The sequence below is a fragment of the Prinia subflava genome, chromosome 1 (assembly GCF_021018805.1).
Source record: "Prinia subflava isolate CZ2003 ecotype Zambia chromosome 1, Cam_Psub_1.2, whole genome shotgun sequence".
Lineage (NCBI taxonomy): Eukaryota > Metazoa > Chordata > Aves > Passeriformes > Cisticolidae > Prinia > Prinia subflava.
In genome coordinates, this window is record NC_086247.1 from 130643357 (window position 1) to 130660039 (window position 16683).

Below are 16683 nucleotides of genomic sequence, written 5' to 3' on the forward strand. Positions count from 1 at the left end.
CGCCTGCAGACAGACGATCTCTGTTTTGCCGTGTGTGTTTATGTCCGGCAGGCCGCGGCCGCGCCCCGCGTTGCCAGGGCAGCGGCGGCGGCCGCCATGAGCAGGAAGGGGGCGAAGCTGCTGCTGGACTCGCTGGCCCGCTCCGCCAAGCACTGTGAGTGTGCCCGGGCCGCGGGGCCGCGCCGCTGCCCCGGCCGGCCCCCGTTGTTCCCGTGCTCATCCTCGGTGGCCCTGTTCGCCTCCCACGGGAGGCACTTTCCCTTGGGAACAGCGGGTGTGGGGGGGATATCGGTGTCACGGCCCCGACGTGTCCCTGTGCCTGCTTCGTGTTTCAGCAGCTCAACTTACAACCTGTGTTTGCTTGTGTTTGGACCGGGCAGTTAACAAAAGCGAAGTGGAATGTCTGGTCAACCTCTTCGACACGCTGGTGGCCAGGGCCAGCAGCCACTATGCTGGGGTGGGCTTCGACCGCACGGTGTTCCGGGACACGCTGTACAGCGCCTTCGGCATGACGGATGACGCGGTGCTGGACCGAGGTGAGGCGGCCACAGCTCCCAGCGCCGGGGGACGGGGTGGGAGGACGCTGCCCACCCGACGGGTGTGTCCGTGCCGAGCAGCGCCGGCACATCCCGGCCAGGACAGCGAAGGAGCAGTAACGCTGTGTTGAGAAAACGGAATGTTTTCTGTCTTTATGCGGGACAGTTTTCCCTTAGTTCAGGAGAGCTGACGCTGTGGTTCGAGGCAGAGCAGCCGGAGGCAGTTGTGCTGTCCTGTGGCTGTTCTGTCGCAGCCGCGGTAGTGTGACAGGACAGGGCAGCGTCACTTTCCTCTTCTCTCCGCTGGTTCCACCGGGAGCTGCGGTCGCTGCTGGGCGACAGCTCCAGCTCAGGCCGGGCAGCCCCAGGATGGCATTCTGTTACCGCGGATAGCTTTGGGAGTAGAGGCTTTGTGAACAGCATTGAAGGGACTGGGCAGATGGTACAAGAAAGGGAGAGTAATGAGCCAAATTACCTCTTGAAAGTAGAGTAATTTCACAGATTGGTAACAAGGGACATGTTTGCAGGTCACTGTGAAAGCTGAAGGAATGATCTCTGATGTAGAGGCGTCTAGAGGAGTATGCAGAGCAGGCATGATTCTGCTGTTCTTTCAGTCTTGGGCTGCCAAGAGCCACCCAAGAGCTGGTTCAAGTTTCTCCATGCCTCTAGCAGGAGAGCTGCTTACATGCCATAAAATAAAAGCTTGTTGCAGTTTTATGCAGCAAGTCAAGTGTGTCTTCAAAGATACCTCACATTACCTTACACATTCTTAAAAATTATTTTAATGCTTACATGCAAAGGGGCTGATTTCTGCAAAAACAAACCTATTGTCTTCTAAGTCAAAAATTCTTGGCTCTGCATGTAGAGGTGTTCCTTCAGCCAACTTATTAATTAATATTCTAAAATACAAATTTTTATAGATGCCAGCTGATGCTTTGAATTCCATCTTGGATTTGAATTACTGTATTACAGGCTGTATGAATAGTGAAGCTGTGAGATTGAAAGATGCTTAGGGAAGGAAAAACGAAAAATATTTTGTTACATGACAGAATTTAATATATATTGTTATATATAGGATTATATAGATATATAATAGGATTACTTTGTCCAAAATTTTCCAAGACAAAATTTTAATTTAGTAAATTAAATCTTTATCTGTATGCAAAATTATCCCTTTTTTAAAGAGATCTCAGTTTATTTGCCTTACATCTGCATGGAAGTGTACTTCCTGTAGTTGTTGAGGTCAGGAAGGCAGCAGATCAAACACAATCTTACCAGGCAGGATTCTGGAGTGGTGGAAGATGAGCAAACTGTGGGGCAGAATCCCTTTCATAGAGTCAGGAAGGGTAGTCTTACCTTTGCAATAGCAGACAAACATCTTAAGAAGAAAGATAATTTATAATTTTACAGAATTTAGGAAAGCATCCCTTTTTTGTGTTTCCCTATCATATGAATTGAAAATGTGTCTAAAACACTTCCTAGTGTTCAGCATTTTTGATAAAAGCAACAATGGCTACATCACTGTGGTGGACTGGGTGGAAGGCTTAGCAGTGTTACTTCGGGGGACACTGGAAGAGAAGATGAAATGTAAGATTGATCTGTATGCTAATATTTCATAGTAGTGATTGAATTCATAACAAATAACACATTGCTTTTGTTATAATTTAGTAATTACTCTTATAAAATATTTGGTAATTGAAAAGTTTTCTTCTGTATAGTTTAATGCAATGAAACTGTGTAAACTGCTGTTACCACAAGCCACCACCTTATTTTGTTGCTTACTAAATCTTGCATTTAAACTGAACTTTATTCTACAGCATACACATTTGACAAAATACATGTTTTTGTATTCACACACAAAATTAGAAAGAAGCAGATGAACCTCTAGCATGGTTTTGGCTAATAAACAGTCTCAAGCCGAGCAACACCAGTGCCAACATTCATTTACTGACACAATGGGGACACAGTAGCACTTGCATTAGCTCCAGCAGTTCTTCAGCTTGGAAGCACAGATGGAAAAACTGTAAGATGGCAATAAGAAACTCCACAATAATGATGGAGGAGAAAAATAGCTAGAACTCTAGAATTTTAAGCAGCTGGGAAAAAATAGGGCAAGTGCAGTGAAAAAAAAAACACAATAGAAAAAGGAGAATGACAGCATATTGTTTCCATAGTTCCCAGGTTGCAGCATTAGCCATCCCTACTGCATTGTATAAATTCATTTGGAGATTGGTCAGGGGTGTCACACCATTAGGATGTGTGCCCAGGATGTAATTCAGTGTGTCAGTCAAATATGCATTCCTGCTGTAAGCACTGTAGAGGATGCAGTGTTGTCTGTCACCAGTGTTTGCCAGGAGTGTTTCAGCACATATATGACAAATTTGGCTCAACTGATAATGCTGTACAATGTACAGTTCACACTTTCTATCTATAGTAACAGCTTGAATGGTATGTGATTATAGTTTGTAATCAACTTGAAATTTATTTCTATTTCAAAAGATTGTTTTGCAGTTTATGACCTGAATGGTGATGGATATATTTCGAGAGAGGAAATGTTTCAAATGCTGAAGAACAGCCTTCTCATACAACCAGCAGATGAAGAGCCTGATGAGGGAGTTAAGGACTTGGTTGAGATAGCACTGAAGAAAATGGCAAGTACTTACTTACTGTGATACTTGAGGGTCTTTCAGACATTCACTGATGTTTAAAACCTTTCTGTGAGGTAACAAGGTGTCTTATTTACAGTAGGATTCTGCAAGTCTCCTGAGGAAAGCCAGAAATATAATCCAGATGTAATGAGTCCCAGTCCAGTATTGTCATATGAAACTATTAATTTAGTATGTGAATGTACTATAAACTTTATGTATAAACTAGCCTGTGTTATGTGCATACAGATCGGTGCATGCACAGTCAAAGAAAAAGAGCAATCAGAAGTGGAAAACCAAAAGTGTAAACTGCATTTATTCCATCAGTACAGGCATCTGCAGTAGCTTCATTTTTAAGTACATTTGTGTTTTATTAACTGATCATGAAATGTCTTTATCCCATTTATGTATTCTATTAGAACACTAAACTCAAGGTTATTAACGTGAAGCTTGTTTTGCAGTGCTTAATCTAGAATATCAGATCAGCTGGGGACTGTCAATACTTTAACCAAATCAAGATACCTATTCTCCCTTTCCATGGTGGTGGTCAAAAATTTTCACCTAAAATCAGGTGTTGCATCCCAACTCCTTTTATTTAAGCCCATCTTTTCAATTTTTCAATCCCACCCTTTTTGCCTTAGGTAGAGGCAAGTCACACAGATCTCTTCTGAGCAGAAACTGATGAGCCCCAATTTGCAAATGAAATGAAAAACAGAATTCATGTTCTTTAAACACCTGTTAAACAAAACTACAAGTAATAAAATCCTTTGCTGAAGTGTTCCCTTCCTTTTGCAGGACTATGACCGCGATGGCAAGCTTTCTTTTGCAGACTTTGAACAAGCAGTCAGAGATGAAAAACTTCTCTTAGAAGCCTTTGGACCATGTTTGCCAGACATAAAGGTACATTAACCTCAAGTTCAAAAAAATCCTGCAGAAGCCAATTCCTTACAGACACTTGCACCAGTCCTGTGAATGTCAGCATGGGGACTCTTGGGCCAGTGTTGGGTTCATCCTCTCAGTGCCAGTGCTGTTACCCAGAGGTGGCCCTGAGCACTCCACTTCAGGGTTGCTCAACACAGTGCTGCAGATATTAAATTTCAGTCTTTCACATTGTCATCCCAGTCTCTAGCCTTCCTGTTTCCATCCAGTTCATCTCATTCTGCAGTTGGACCTTCTTGCCCTCCATGCCACACCATTCCTTGGTGACACGCTCCTACTGCTGAGCAGTTAAAATCTGAATTTCCCCTTCAGCTGTAACTTTGAATGTTCTGGCTGCTCTGCCAATGATGACACCATGAATGCTATGGATTAATCTTTCCTAACCAAAAAGCAAGAGACAGTCTTCCCTGTGTACACATTTCAGTTCAGTACCTTTCTGTTCAGTACCTTTTCTGACTAAACAGAAATCCTTTAGTTAACTGAAAACTAACTTTTTTCCTTTTCCCTTTTTTTTTTTTTGACAGAGCAGTATCTCCTTTGAACAGAAAATTTTCCGGGCAGCTCCTAAATAGTAACTGGAAGTTGTAACTCCATTCCTGAATACCATTAAAAGGGATCTTTGTCTTCACCATTCTTCATGATAAAGACAGTAATAGTTTCAAGTTGCTCCTAAGCTTCAGTGTTCCTTTGCTGTTAAAGCTACTGAATAAATGAATTTACTTCCATAACCCTACCGAAACAGAGTTCTTCCCTGAGTTATAAAATGTGTTACAACATGAGGTACACAGGACAACACTGCAACAATAATACAATACATTGGTTTCTTCATTCCACAGAACAAACTGATACAATTTTTAACACGGAATCACTGGGAAATACAGTATAAAGAAAGTATTGGTATTATTTTTACATTAAAAAAATAAGTATTTAAAACTATATTCTTTACAAAAGGACTGTTGGAAGATGCTGCCAGCAGTATCTATATTCTTCTTCTCTGCTTTACAGGTGGTCTGGCTGAGGTGCTCTCTGGCTTTTCCACAGGCGTTGAAACAGAATCTGCTACCTAAATTGGAGGGGAAAAAATTTAATAACCTGTAAATATTACTTTTTTATGCTCATTTTAGAGTAAGGCCACATCTCCAAGATTTGAGTATTTGGGAGGGATTTATTACTATCATCCCATTTGTATTGAATTTTCCTGCTGACTAGAGAAAAAAAGTAACACCAAAGGCAGCATTAAACACAAGAGAGGTGAAACTTAGAAGAATTAGCACTACCATTTCTGTACTTAACTACACAAACTGATTTCAGATAGTGATAAAGTATTACATATGCCATCTCCTTTCTTCCTAACAGAGGTGCTTTCAAGCATGGTTTAATGTACTTTATAAACTCAGGTATTTCAGGAAAGCAGAAACATGCATTTTGAAATATATTTAATTTTAGAAATGTATTTAATATAAAAGGTGCTTATTTATAAAATATGCACTTTCATATCAATCTAGTTAGTCAAGGGAGGTTTTTCATATCTCGATATAAAGGAAATGTTTTATCAGGAGTGTTTGACCTGCTAATTGATTAATATCTTCCATAAAAGGATATATAGCTTAACACATGCTTCTCAGCATGGAATTAGTGGCTCTGTATAGCTTTTAATGGCATAAGAAATGTTGGAACAAAATTACACTGAACGCTGACTTCCATTATTTTCCTTTCAGAAACCAGGTACAAGTAGCACACTGGAGTCAGCAGGACTAACTGCGAAGTTATCATGCCTTCACATGAGGGGAAAAAAAGTGATTTACTAAAAATCATGTAAGATCATGCACTGACATCTACACTTTGTTAAGTGCAGTGTAAGAGGTGTGGAGTAGAATTGCCTGCAATATTCTAGACTCTGCAGAAGTTAAATAGTAAGAGCATTACCTTTAAGTGGCAGATAAACTGATAATGAGTAAATGCTGAATAAAGCAATCAGAGAGTCACTATTTTTATGGGTAACAAGCACCTATGTTTGAACTATCAGAACTTGAAGAACCCATACCTCTTTCAGTTTATTTCGAATTAATGTGGCTGAAGTATTCAAAGACTCATCATCCATATCCACTTTAGGTATTTCTGGTAGTTGTGGACCAATAACAACTTCAGTATTGTCCTCACTTGTTCCAATGAGGGAAAACTTGTTACCTTCTTCCCTCTTCCTCTTCCGTTCTTGCAGGTGAGTAGTACGAGGCATAAACCTGTCAATTCCATTGTAAGCTGGGCCCGTTCTGTGCTGCATTAAGGAAGCTGCTGGAGTATGTCCTCCTGGATGGACACTTGGAGTTAAAGATGTGTTTTGACCAAAGTACCCAGAAATTTCAGCACAATTGTTATCACAGTGTGGAGATGTTAGCAGGCTCTGGTTTTGATTCCCAGATGGATATGCTGTGTTGTGGGATACCTCAGGAGAACTTGTAAAGCAGGATGGATCCCAGTTCCTGGCTCCATGTGATCCCAATGTACTCCACGGACAGTCATGCTCAGAGTTCTTTGAGGCTGTCTTCTTAGGGCCTTCTACTTTCTTTAGCACAAAGCTGTCTTTAAAACAACAACAAAGAAGCACCTTCACTATTTCATTATAAGTCATTATAAGTTCTAACACCCAAGAACAAAACTATTTATATAAATGCAGAAACAATACCAGTGATATTTGATTCCCAGCTACCCTTCTGTGATATTTTTAAGCTTCAAATATAACAAATTCAACTTTAAAACCAGTTTTCCAGTCTAGTGCCTTTGCTGGTTTGAAACACTGAAAAACCCAATGTTCTGATACTAAAATCAGTTGGTTTACTCCCTTTAGAAATCCTTACACAATGAATAATGCTACCCAAGTATGCGAGCACAAGAAAGGAGAAGCTCATGCTCAACAATTTGCTTATTCCTCAGCTTGCCCAGCCCTCAGCGCTGCCTGGGAACTCCGCAGTAGAGGAGCCTTTGTAAACACAGTCCATTCTTAACATGCCCCCAGTGCAAAGATGCGGGCTGGAGAGATTTTTTTGAATGTTCTGATATAATCATCTTCCTTCCAAAACTGTCCCTTTGGCAAGCCTGAGGAGACTGGAAGAAAGGTGAAAGTGTGATCCCAAATTTCCTGCCAGTGCTTTTAAATTTCTGGTGACAGTTTGAAAGAAAACAAAAAGTGAAGGAAATACTTCATTATTGAAGCTTAAGCATTTCATTATTTTAGTCTTAAAACCAACAAATTACTTTGAAAAGGATATAGTTCTCTAAATAGTGAGATGTCTCCCTCTACTTAAAATGCAATGGGTTTTTAAGTTTTAAGAAGGAAGATAAAGTAAATGGTTGTGCAGTTGTAACTACAGGCAGAGAAAAGCAGAGCAAGACCATGTGAGAGCAGCCCTGCCCTGCAGACCCAGGGTCAGGGCAGAAGAGGGGCAGGAGGCGCTCCAGGTGCCAGAGCTGAGATTCCCCTGCAGCTGTGGTGCAGCCCATGGTGAAGCAGCCGTGCCCCTGCAGACCATGGAGGGCCACGGGGATGCAGGGATCACCCACAGCCCGTGGGGATCCACGGGGATGCAGGGATCCACCCACAGCCCGTGGGGATCCACGGGGATGCAGAGATCCACCCACAGCCCGTGGGGATCCACGGGGATGCAGGGATCCACCCACAGCCCACGGGGATCCACGGGGATCCACGGGGATGCAGGGATCCACCCACAGCCCACGGGGATCCATGGGGATGCCGGGATCCACCCACAGCCCGTGGAGGAGCCCACGCTGGAGCAGGTGGATGCCTGGAGGAGGCTGTGGCCCTGTGCAGACCCCTGGAGAGAGGGGCCCTGCTCCCAGGCTGGAGCAGCCTGGCCCTGAGGGCCTGCAGCCCGTGGAGCAGTGACCCACAGCAGCAGCCTGGGCAGGGCTGTTCCCCACGGGATGAACCCCACAGTGCAGCAGGGAGCAGGGAGCTGTGCTCCTGAGGTGAGCTCACCCTGGCGAGGTTCACAGAGAACTGTCTCCCCTGGGATGAACCCCACAGTGCAGCAGGGGAGCAACTCCTCTCCCTGGGCAGCAGGAGAAGCCACGGGTGGTGAACTGACCATGACCCCCATTCCCTGTCCCCTTGCACTGCTGGGCTAAGGGATGGAGCTGGAAGGAGGGAGGGGTGGGAGGAAGGTGTTTATAAGGGCTTCTTCTACTTCTCATTATCCTGCTCTGATTTTGTTAGTAATAAATTCACTTTATGTCTGTCTCTAAGTTGAGCCTGTTTTGCCCTCAGTGGTATTTGATGAGTGATGTCTCTCCCGGTCCTTATCTCAACCCATGAACCCTTTGTTAAATTTTCTCTCTGTCCAGTTTTTGGGGGTAGTGAGTAAGCAGCTTTGGTGGCCAGCATCAACACACCATAGCCCCTTTAAAAGAGATAGGTAAAAAGTGTTTCCTTTAATGGGCACTTTAGCTAAAACCCCACCCAGCCCTGCAGAACATGAAAATTTTACAGGAAATTTAATCAAGATTCTATAGGAAATTTTACCACAAACCTCTTTGATTTGTTGCTTTTGCTATATACTTTCTTCTGTCCTGCAACTTCTCTCTAGTTTCTTGGACTGTTTCAAATTCTGGAGCATAGCACACGTGCAGCAAACCACCAAAGAAACTTCGTTCATCCATTTTTTTCTTGGCCACCCTGAAGGGAATTAAAGTGTATCAACAAAACTGAGGATTTTACTCCAGCTCTCTAGAAACTTAACACACTGCAAGACAGAAAGTGTAAAATATTTAAGACAGAAACAGGCAGATAGTCCAATACCTTGCACATTGCAGTTTTTTGAATTTTATAAGATATACTTCAGTAAATTGCTCTGCTGGATATTCATCTAGAGCATGATATTCTTCAATGGCACCATATAATGCAAATTGTTCCACTAGTTCCTTCATAGCACCTAATGCAGGAACTCCTTGTATCAGTAAATAGCGAGATTCCAAGTTGATAGTGTAAACCTGAAAAAAACAAAACCAAAGACTATTCAAAAACATTCCCACTCTTGCTTTATTGCAAAAGGCAGGCATTTTCTCCATGTTTTCTGTTGTTCTCCAAATCCTCTCAGGATGCTGAAAACACCTATGTACTCTGTTTTGCAGGGCAATAAGTGTGTGGTTATTTGGGACCTCTTTATCACTGACCAAAAGCTGAACTCAAGCCTCTCATGCATAGTAAAACACAAATCAGACTTGACTTTTCTGCACGAGGTTACAGTACTACTGCCAGCTGCTGAGTAAAATCTCTAAAGTCTCTGGACAACTTCCATGCAAGATGTACTAGCAACCAGTTCATAGGAGGTACTGTCAAAATACAGAAAAAACACTAAAAAAACTGTCTTCTTCGTAGGCAGAGAAGTTGTGCAGGCGAGGAAAGCAGCTTTTTTCCACAGCGGGAGTTAAAAAACAATTACCACAATTCCCTGGGGCAAATCCTGTGTGTGCAGAGCTGTCTCCTTGCCATGGTGATCCAACAGCCTATGTTTTTAAGATACACAGATAAAATCCAGATGCTGAGAGAAACAAGGTCTTCTCCTAGCAGGTTAAAAACCAATCCAACCAGTGTCTTTTGCTTTGTGTAGTGATTGTCACATAACAGACTCTAAGCAAAGCTTTTTGATGGCTCACTATGTACAATAGGCAGCTAAGCAGCTCATCCCTGAGATCAAAGGAAATTTATTCTGAGGGTTAAAAAAAAAAAACAGAACAAAAACACAAACACAAACATTTAGACTGCAGATGATACACACATGTGTCAAAAAAAATATTTTGAACAAAGCGGGAACTGCTTGGGAAATCAACCCTCAAACTTCCACTATAAAAAAAGTCTCCACAGCCAGGTCACATAAGTTTTCCTGTGGCAGCAGCATACTCCCACCTACATTCTTTTGGGGACAAGGGATTGAGGAACTTGATGTTTTCGCTATGTCTTTTTTTCTTTTCTTTTTTTTTTTTTTCTTTTTTTTTTCCCAGATTTGTCCTTCTACCTCTTTCTTGTCCAGAAAGAAGAGATTTAAATAAGGTCTTTCCCACACTTGGGACATCCGTACTGTTTCTCCTGCGTGTATCCTCCAGGGGCCAGTGATGGCTGGATACTCTGTGGGTGCAGAAGGCTCTCTGTCCTCTGCCCCACCGTGTACACTTGGAAGAATAAAAGAACTTAATAGTTTTGAGACTTCATGAAGTATGGAGGGTTTGAAATTTCACAGGAGGGTGGTGACAGGGACAGATGTGCCTTATGTGTGTGGGCTCGGAGTAACCATTGTTCCGGCACTGGCGAGGCCACACCTCAGATCCTGGCTCTCTCTCCGAGACCCCGGGGTGCCGGAGCACGTCCAGAGAAGCGCCACAGCGCTGGGGAACGCGCTGCGCCGCAGGTCGGATGGGGAGCACCTCACCGGGCTGGGCGGGGCTCGGCCTGGAAAGAAGGTGGGTCGGGGAGACCTCATCGCTCTCTACAACGCCTGACAAGAGGCTGGAAACAGATGCGGGTTGGACTTCGTGATCTTAAATGTCTTGGCCATCCTCAGCGGTTCTTATCTCACACCAGCCCTTAAAGGTGCCGCTATAGCTCACTGTACTCTGAGCGCACACAGAGATATCCGAATCTCGAAGTTCTGCTGCAGTAACGAGAAGCTCCTGCCGCGCAGCAGGCGAGGCCCAGGGCCTCGCTCTCTCCCTCGTCGGGAGCCGCGGGAGTGCAGCGCAGGCCCGGCCGCCCCTCCCCAGCCCTCACCCGGAGCGGCTCCGCCCCGTCCCGTCCCTCCCCGGCACCTTCACGGCGCGCGGCCGCCACCCCTCGCGGTACTTGGCGCGGGACTCGCAGGCTCCCAGCTGCGCGTGGTGCCGGCACGGAGCGCCCGGGCCGCCGCTGCTGCCGGCCGCCATCTTCCCATCGCCCACCGCGCCCCGCTGCGCGCAGCCGCCATTGGCTCCCTGCGTGCGGCGGGGAGGAGGAGCCGCGGTCCGCGGGGAAGGAGCCAATCAGAGGCGGGCAGCGGGGAAATGCCGCGCCCGCATTGGCCGGCACGGGTTGTACCACTGCCCCGGGGGTGGCGGCGGGCACCACCCCCGCGCCCGCCCCGCGTGGGCGGGTCCGTGCCCGGGCGCAGCGGGCGCGCAGGGCCGGGCCGCCGCGGCCATGTGGGGCTGTGGCGACCCTGCTGGGGCCGCCGCCGCCACCGTCGTCCTGAGCGGAACTCGCGACTGCTTCCTGCACCTGCCGCCCGCCCTGGCCTCGCTCGTCCGCCTGCAGCAGGTACCGGGGCGGCGCCGCTCGGGGCCCGGGCGCAGGGACGCCTCAGGCAGACAGGGAGGGTTACATGAGCGCCCCGCCCCCCGCTCTTATTCCTGTTGCCACGGCGATGCAGAGCCCTCCTCCCTTCCCTCACGACTCAGCCCTCTCCGCAGCCGGGACTCTTCACAAGGAGACACCGGGGAAGTGTTCCCTCCCTTTCCTCCTGCGTGGCTCAGTATCGTCATCCATTCCTAATAAAACGCGGGAATTTTTCTTTCCCAGCGTGGTCTGTTACTGTACGCATCTGCGTCTCTCTCAACACTCCCTATTTCATACCAGTTTCCCCCGTAACCTGCCAGCACTAAGCGAATAATACGTAAATAGTTAACCTCGGCAGGAGAAAAGGTGACAAATCCATGCAGAATTCTCATTCTTGGTGTACATAAACAAAATGTGTCACTACAGAAAGGCACTCCCGTCATGCAGAGCCCTGCTGAGGACGCGGGGTCAGCTGCAGGGGGTGCACCTTAGTCTGTAAATAACATTTCACATGAGGAAACGGGAGGAGATACACTGTGTGCCTCTTGTGCCATGCACACAGAACCGAGAGTGGGGAATGGCAGGAACGAGCCGGGAAAGAGGCGAGCAAAGCTCCGGAGTCCCAGCACAGCCCCGCTGGCCGAGCAGGCCTGCCGCGGTGTGGTAACCTGCTTTCTCAAGGCCAAAAAGGACATTTCACAACAGGAAAACAATATAGGCGTGTAAAAACAGGCTCGTTCTTCTTTGGGGTAATAGAAGGAGGTTGGTGAAATTGGAAGAAATGCCGTATTAAATGTGAGCTTCATTTCAGCTGCAGTTTCTGAGTGTTTGACAGATCTGCTGGCAAGAGAGAGGAGAAAGGAGCCCAGTAGAACTCTTGTAGTGTCATTCTGTACATTGTTTGTTATGGTGGACTCCTGCTTCTGCTTAACCTAAGCTATTAAACAAAAAAATCTCAGAAAACTTGATAGAAATAGCATCTAAAATACGTCTCACCAAAAAAATGTTAAAAAGGAGATAAATGGAATCAAAAGCTGAATCTAATTGCAGAACATATTAGATAAGTTCTCCAGTTTGACATCAAAATACCCGTGCAGTTCTGAAACAGACGGATAGAATAATTTTGGTCTGAGTTAATGTGATTTTTGACTTATTTTAAATATGTCACGGGAGCACTCTTGGAGACCATGTAAATGTTGTAATTTTTGTGACATCAAAGTATATGTTGATTTCTTTTCCTCATTTGGGAAATACAAATATGCAATTATGCATTTCTGTAAAATATTTGGTGATACCTTATTATGCAGAAGAAAGAAAAAAGAATTAATTTTCTTACTTAAAAATAGTCCATAAAAATAGAAAGCTGTTTTAAGAATGAAACCAACACTCACTTCTGTGTTGAGAGTTGTGCAAACATGGTGTAAAATCCAGATAATACCTTTAAATCTTTTCATATCTCTAATCAGATGCGGTTAAGGTTGTCTAATAGTTATCTTAATTAGCTGGTTTTATATTAATTAATTTTCCTTTTTTGAAACTCATAGGGCCAAGCTGTGAAAGTATCCTGTGGTCATCAGCTGGTATTTCTGAGCTGGATGGAAACCAGGCACCGAGGTCACCAGGGTGAAAATATTGCAGAGATTAACAGACATTTGGCAGAGAAACTTGGCATCACAGATGGAGAACAGGTTTGAAGTGCTATCTTTGTTTTCTATTTAAATAAAGAGTATATTGGAAGGTAAGTGAAGAGATAATGCTTCATGAGTTAGCTATGACCTTGTTGTTTGTATTTAGAGAGTTTCTTCATTTACATCTGCTCATGAGAAAAGTTAACTGGCATAAAATGTCTGGAACATGAAAAGATTTGCTCATTAAACCATTAACAATTGCCTAAACAATGTTAGGACAGGCTTGTGGGTAGGTCTTTGCAGGGCTGGAACAACTATCTTCAGTGACATTAAGAAAATACACTTTTAAGCAATTGAAAAATTTGGAATGGGAATATTTTGCTTGGAGTTCCTGTTGACTTTCTGCATATTCTTGTTTAACTCACGTGGGTTTAAATTTTCATCCCTTTTTTCACCCCATCACCATATGTCCCTTTCTCTTTGAATATTTGTATTTATCTCTTATGAATATCTCTGTCTCCATCTATCTGTCTATTTATTTCTTGTACATTCACCTCTTACTCTTGGGACACTCTGTTAAATGTCTCGTAAACAACTCTTTCATTGAGCAGATGTTAGAGATGCCCAAGGCAGAGTTTTCTGACATGGGATTACTAAAATCTCAAAATCAAAGTATTTTTTTTTCTATTAGTAGGTAGACATTCAAACAAAGAATAGAAAAGTACTGCTTTACACAGTATTATTGTGTAATATATGCATATTTGCCTATTCTCTTACATGGAAAATTTTGTTCAACGTAATAGAAGACATCAAAGACTGTGACTCAGAGCAGTGTTTTATCTTACCTTGTTTACTTTTTAGACATACTTTCTCTGGAAATTTTTGTGTCTGTTTGCAGAAATTTCCAATTTAGTAGTTGAGCAGCCAGGCATCTACCCTTTTTGTAGTTCTAGCAATTAATAGCCTTTAACAGGAAAACAAATGGCAAAGGAAACCTAAGAAAACCTCACCCAGTTGTTGCCTGGGAATAATCACCTGTACAATCAAATAAACTCATGATTAATTAGGTAGTTTCACCATCGTTTTGGATTCAGGAGTTACATGTTTGTTGTGTTTCATAATAGTGTGATCTTCTATTTGCTGTGCTGGGGAAAAGATACTCCTCTCAATTATTCAAACTAAAGACATAGAGGATTCCAAGACTGATTGTTACTTTTGTAATAGGTGACCTAATGTAATTCTGTCAGAAGACAGGTAACTAGTTTTATCTTAGGAAAAAAATAAATGATGTTTCTTTGATAGTTAATTGGAAGATGTTATTTACAAATTGTTTTGGTTTTTTTGTCAAATGAAACCTTCAGGAAAAACTGACTTTTGCAGTCTGTATTTAATGCATTCTGAAAAACTTAAGCCACAGCAGCTTCTACCATTCCTCTTGATTCACATGATATTAAAACTGTTCTGTAGAGGTGGGGCTGCTCTCTATGAAACCATTAATTAACTTTTTCCTTATTTTTCAGCTGGTTTTAAATGTATGCACAAGTGAATGAATTTTTCAACTTTCTAAAATCATGGGGGTTTAAAAATAAAGACTAAAAAATGGCAAGATGGTTATGTGATCAAGGTGTATTAAGAATTGATTGTTTGTTGTCACCTGATACAACTCCAGATGCCTTTAATATTCACTGCTTATTGACATCCCCGAGCCTAATGGGATCCGTTTCCCATCCACTGAGCAGTCATCTGCTTATGAATTACCTGGTGTCATTAGGATCCTGTGTGTTCCAAGTAGCGAAAACATACCATGAAGGAGATGTCGATTTTCTAGTTGAAATAAAGATGGAACTTTTGTATATTTAAAAATAATGAGTTCAATATTTTGGTGTTACTTTTGCCAGGTGTTTCTTGAACCCTGTTCCCATGTGTCCTCCTGTCAGCAAGTAGAAGTGGAACCACTCACAGCAGATGATTGGGAAATTCTGGTAATAAAACCCCTTCCATTGTTCATGTTCTTGTGTTACAGATGACAGAGATTCTGACTAAAGCAGTGTTTTGCACAATGCCCCATTCTTTTCAGTCTCTAAGAAAATACTAAATGTGGTGGAGTTTAGTTGTATTTTATATTTCGGATGATGTATTGGAAAGAGACATACAGGTTTTTTTCTTCAAACAAATGTTAGAACTGTTTGCAGTATTTATTTTATAATGGTATCACGTTTCCCCAGGAGCTGCATGCTTCCTCCCTTGAAAGACATCTTCTTGACCAGATCCGAGTGGTGTTTCCAGGAGCCATCTTTCCTGTCTGGGTGGAGCAGCACACCCACGTTTACATCAGAATCGGTAAGCAGCGCTCGGGGCTCTGGGACACTCCAGTGAGCTGCTTTGCAGGGTGGATGCATTCATTGGCATCTTTTGCTCATACTTAGGTACACTTGTGCCAGCAGCCCCATACGGGAGATTAGAGCCATGCACGGAGCTTCTGGTGTGTCCCAAAACACATGGACCTGAGGACAATATCACCAGCACACCTGCCACAGAAAGTGACATCTTGCTCAAAGATTTTGTGAAAAATAACATGGAACAAGAAGAAACATTAAAGGATCCTTTTGCCAAACAACCTTACTTAAAGCCTGGGGTCCTTGAACAGAGTAAGACTGATGCAAACATGACATTTGGCTCAAATGTTCTCCCAAATATATGGAATTTCTTAGGGAACATTTTCTCTAACACATCTGAGCAGAAACAAAAGACTTCGTGTGATAACGATGAAATGAGCGCCTTCAAAGACAAGCTGCTGAACTTAATTCACATGGATTCCATTTTTAGAGTATGTCAATCCCAGCCTCCCAGTGTCCAGAATGTATCCACCACTCATGAATTTCTGAAATGCAATGCTGTTCACATTTTTCCGTGGAATTTAGAATATATTGATTTGGATCCAAATCCTGTAGTATCTTATGGGAAAATTCATCAGCTGCTTTCCCCAAGACAGCGTCATCAAGAAGCGAAACAAAATCTGCCACTTGAAAAGCAAAATCATTTGACTAGTACACAAGACAAAAATCCTTCTAATTCTAATGGTGGTCAAGCATCCAGTGAGGGATCTGTTGTTCAAATCGTTTGGAATGGATTTGAAGACCTAAAGAGTATCATAGAGTATGGCCATGATGGGGAAGCCCTGCATGTTGGAAGAGTTTGGGTCAGTTTGAGCACACCATGTTTTGGGCTTTTTATTTTGTAATATTTTCTATTGTATAGTTGTGAACTGGCTACTTAACGTGCAGTTTGGGGCTATAGACTTTGTTAATCTCTTGAGTTTACTAGAACCAAATACTGTTTGCTAGAGCTGTCCTTTGTACTCATTCTGGACTGCATTATTTACCATCATCCTCCAAGATGTCCAGTGTACTCTGGGATTCTGCACACTTAGCATTTTTACACCAAATGAGGAAAGTGCTTCAGCGTTTCTGAAGGGAATGATTGCTTTCTCCACAATCTGTGGGTAGCCATTGCATTAACAAGAAAGTGAAAGAATCTGTTCACATACATTCAGTACTGCATAATAAGACTTCATCAGTTAACTCTTTGAAATGTGCCTTGACCTAGGGGTCATCAAA

At 43.4% G+C, this 16683-nt stretch overlaps 3 protein-coding genes across 8 annotated transcripts in view; 2 read left to right on the plus strand and 1 right to left on the minus strand.

Moving 5' to 3' along the window:
• On the plus strand, positions 1 to 4853 carry CLXN (calaxin). Of its 3 annotated transcripts, none has more exons than XM_063412352.1 (6): positions 1 to 154; positions 381 to 536; positions 2019 to 2123; positions 3036 to 3187; positions 3977 to 4081; positions 4645 to 4853. In XM_063412352.1, exons 1-6 carry the CDS (start codon positions 97 to 99, stop codon positions 4690 to 4692), a joined length of 624 nt encoding a protein of 207 aa, XP_063268422.1. In that variant the 5' UTR covers positions 1 to 96; the 3' UTR covers positions 4693 to 4853. The 3 variants fall into 3 exon arrangements, with proteins under 3 accessions (XP_063268422.1, XP_063268432.1, XP_063268440.1); XM_063412362.1 differs by having other exon boundaries at positions 4650 to 4853; XM_063412370.1 differs by lacking the exon at positions 2019 to 2123.
• RBM48 (RNA binding motif protein 48) lies at positions 4469 to 11187 on the minus strand. The gene is made up of 5 exons (XM_063412327.1): positions 10937 to 11187; positions 8934 to 9124; positions 8665 to 8810; positions 6165 to 6700; positions 4469 to 5183 (listed from the first exon to the last, which is right to left on the minus strand). The coding sequence occupies exons 1-5, from the start codon at positions 11048 to 11050 to the stop codon at positions 5100 to 5102; spliced, it is 1071 nt and encodes a 356-aa protein (XP_063268397.1). The 5' UTR covers positions 11051 to 11187; the 3' UTR covers positions 4469 to 5099.
• PEX1 (peroxisomal biogenesis factor 1) overlaps positions 10122 to 16683 on the plus strand; it is a 26896-nt gene continuing 20334 nt past the window's right edge. For 2 of the 4 annotated variants that reach the window (XM_063412285.1, XM_063412295.1), the window contains exons 1-5: positions 10122 to 10591; positions 12983 to 13126; positions 14965 to 15048; positions 15292 to 15406; positions 15493 to 16265. In XM_063412285.1, the coding sequence (XP_063268355.1) occupies positions 10349 to 10591; positions 12983 to 13126; positions 14965 to 15048; positions 15292 to 15406; positions 15493 to 16265 (1359 nt within the window). In that variant the 5' untranslated portion in view covers positions 10122 to 10348. Of the gene's footprint in view, positions 10592 to 11174; positions 11421 to 12982; positions 13127 to 14964; positions 15049 to 15291; positions 15407 to 15492; positions 16266 to 16683 lie in introns of those variants that run through there. The other 2 variants (XM_063412305.1, XM_063412314.1) reach the window with 2 other exon arrangements.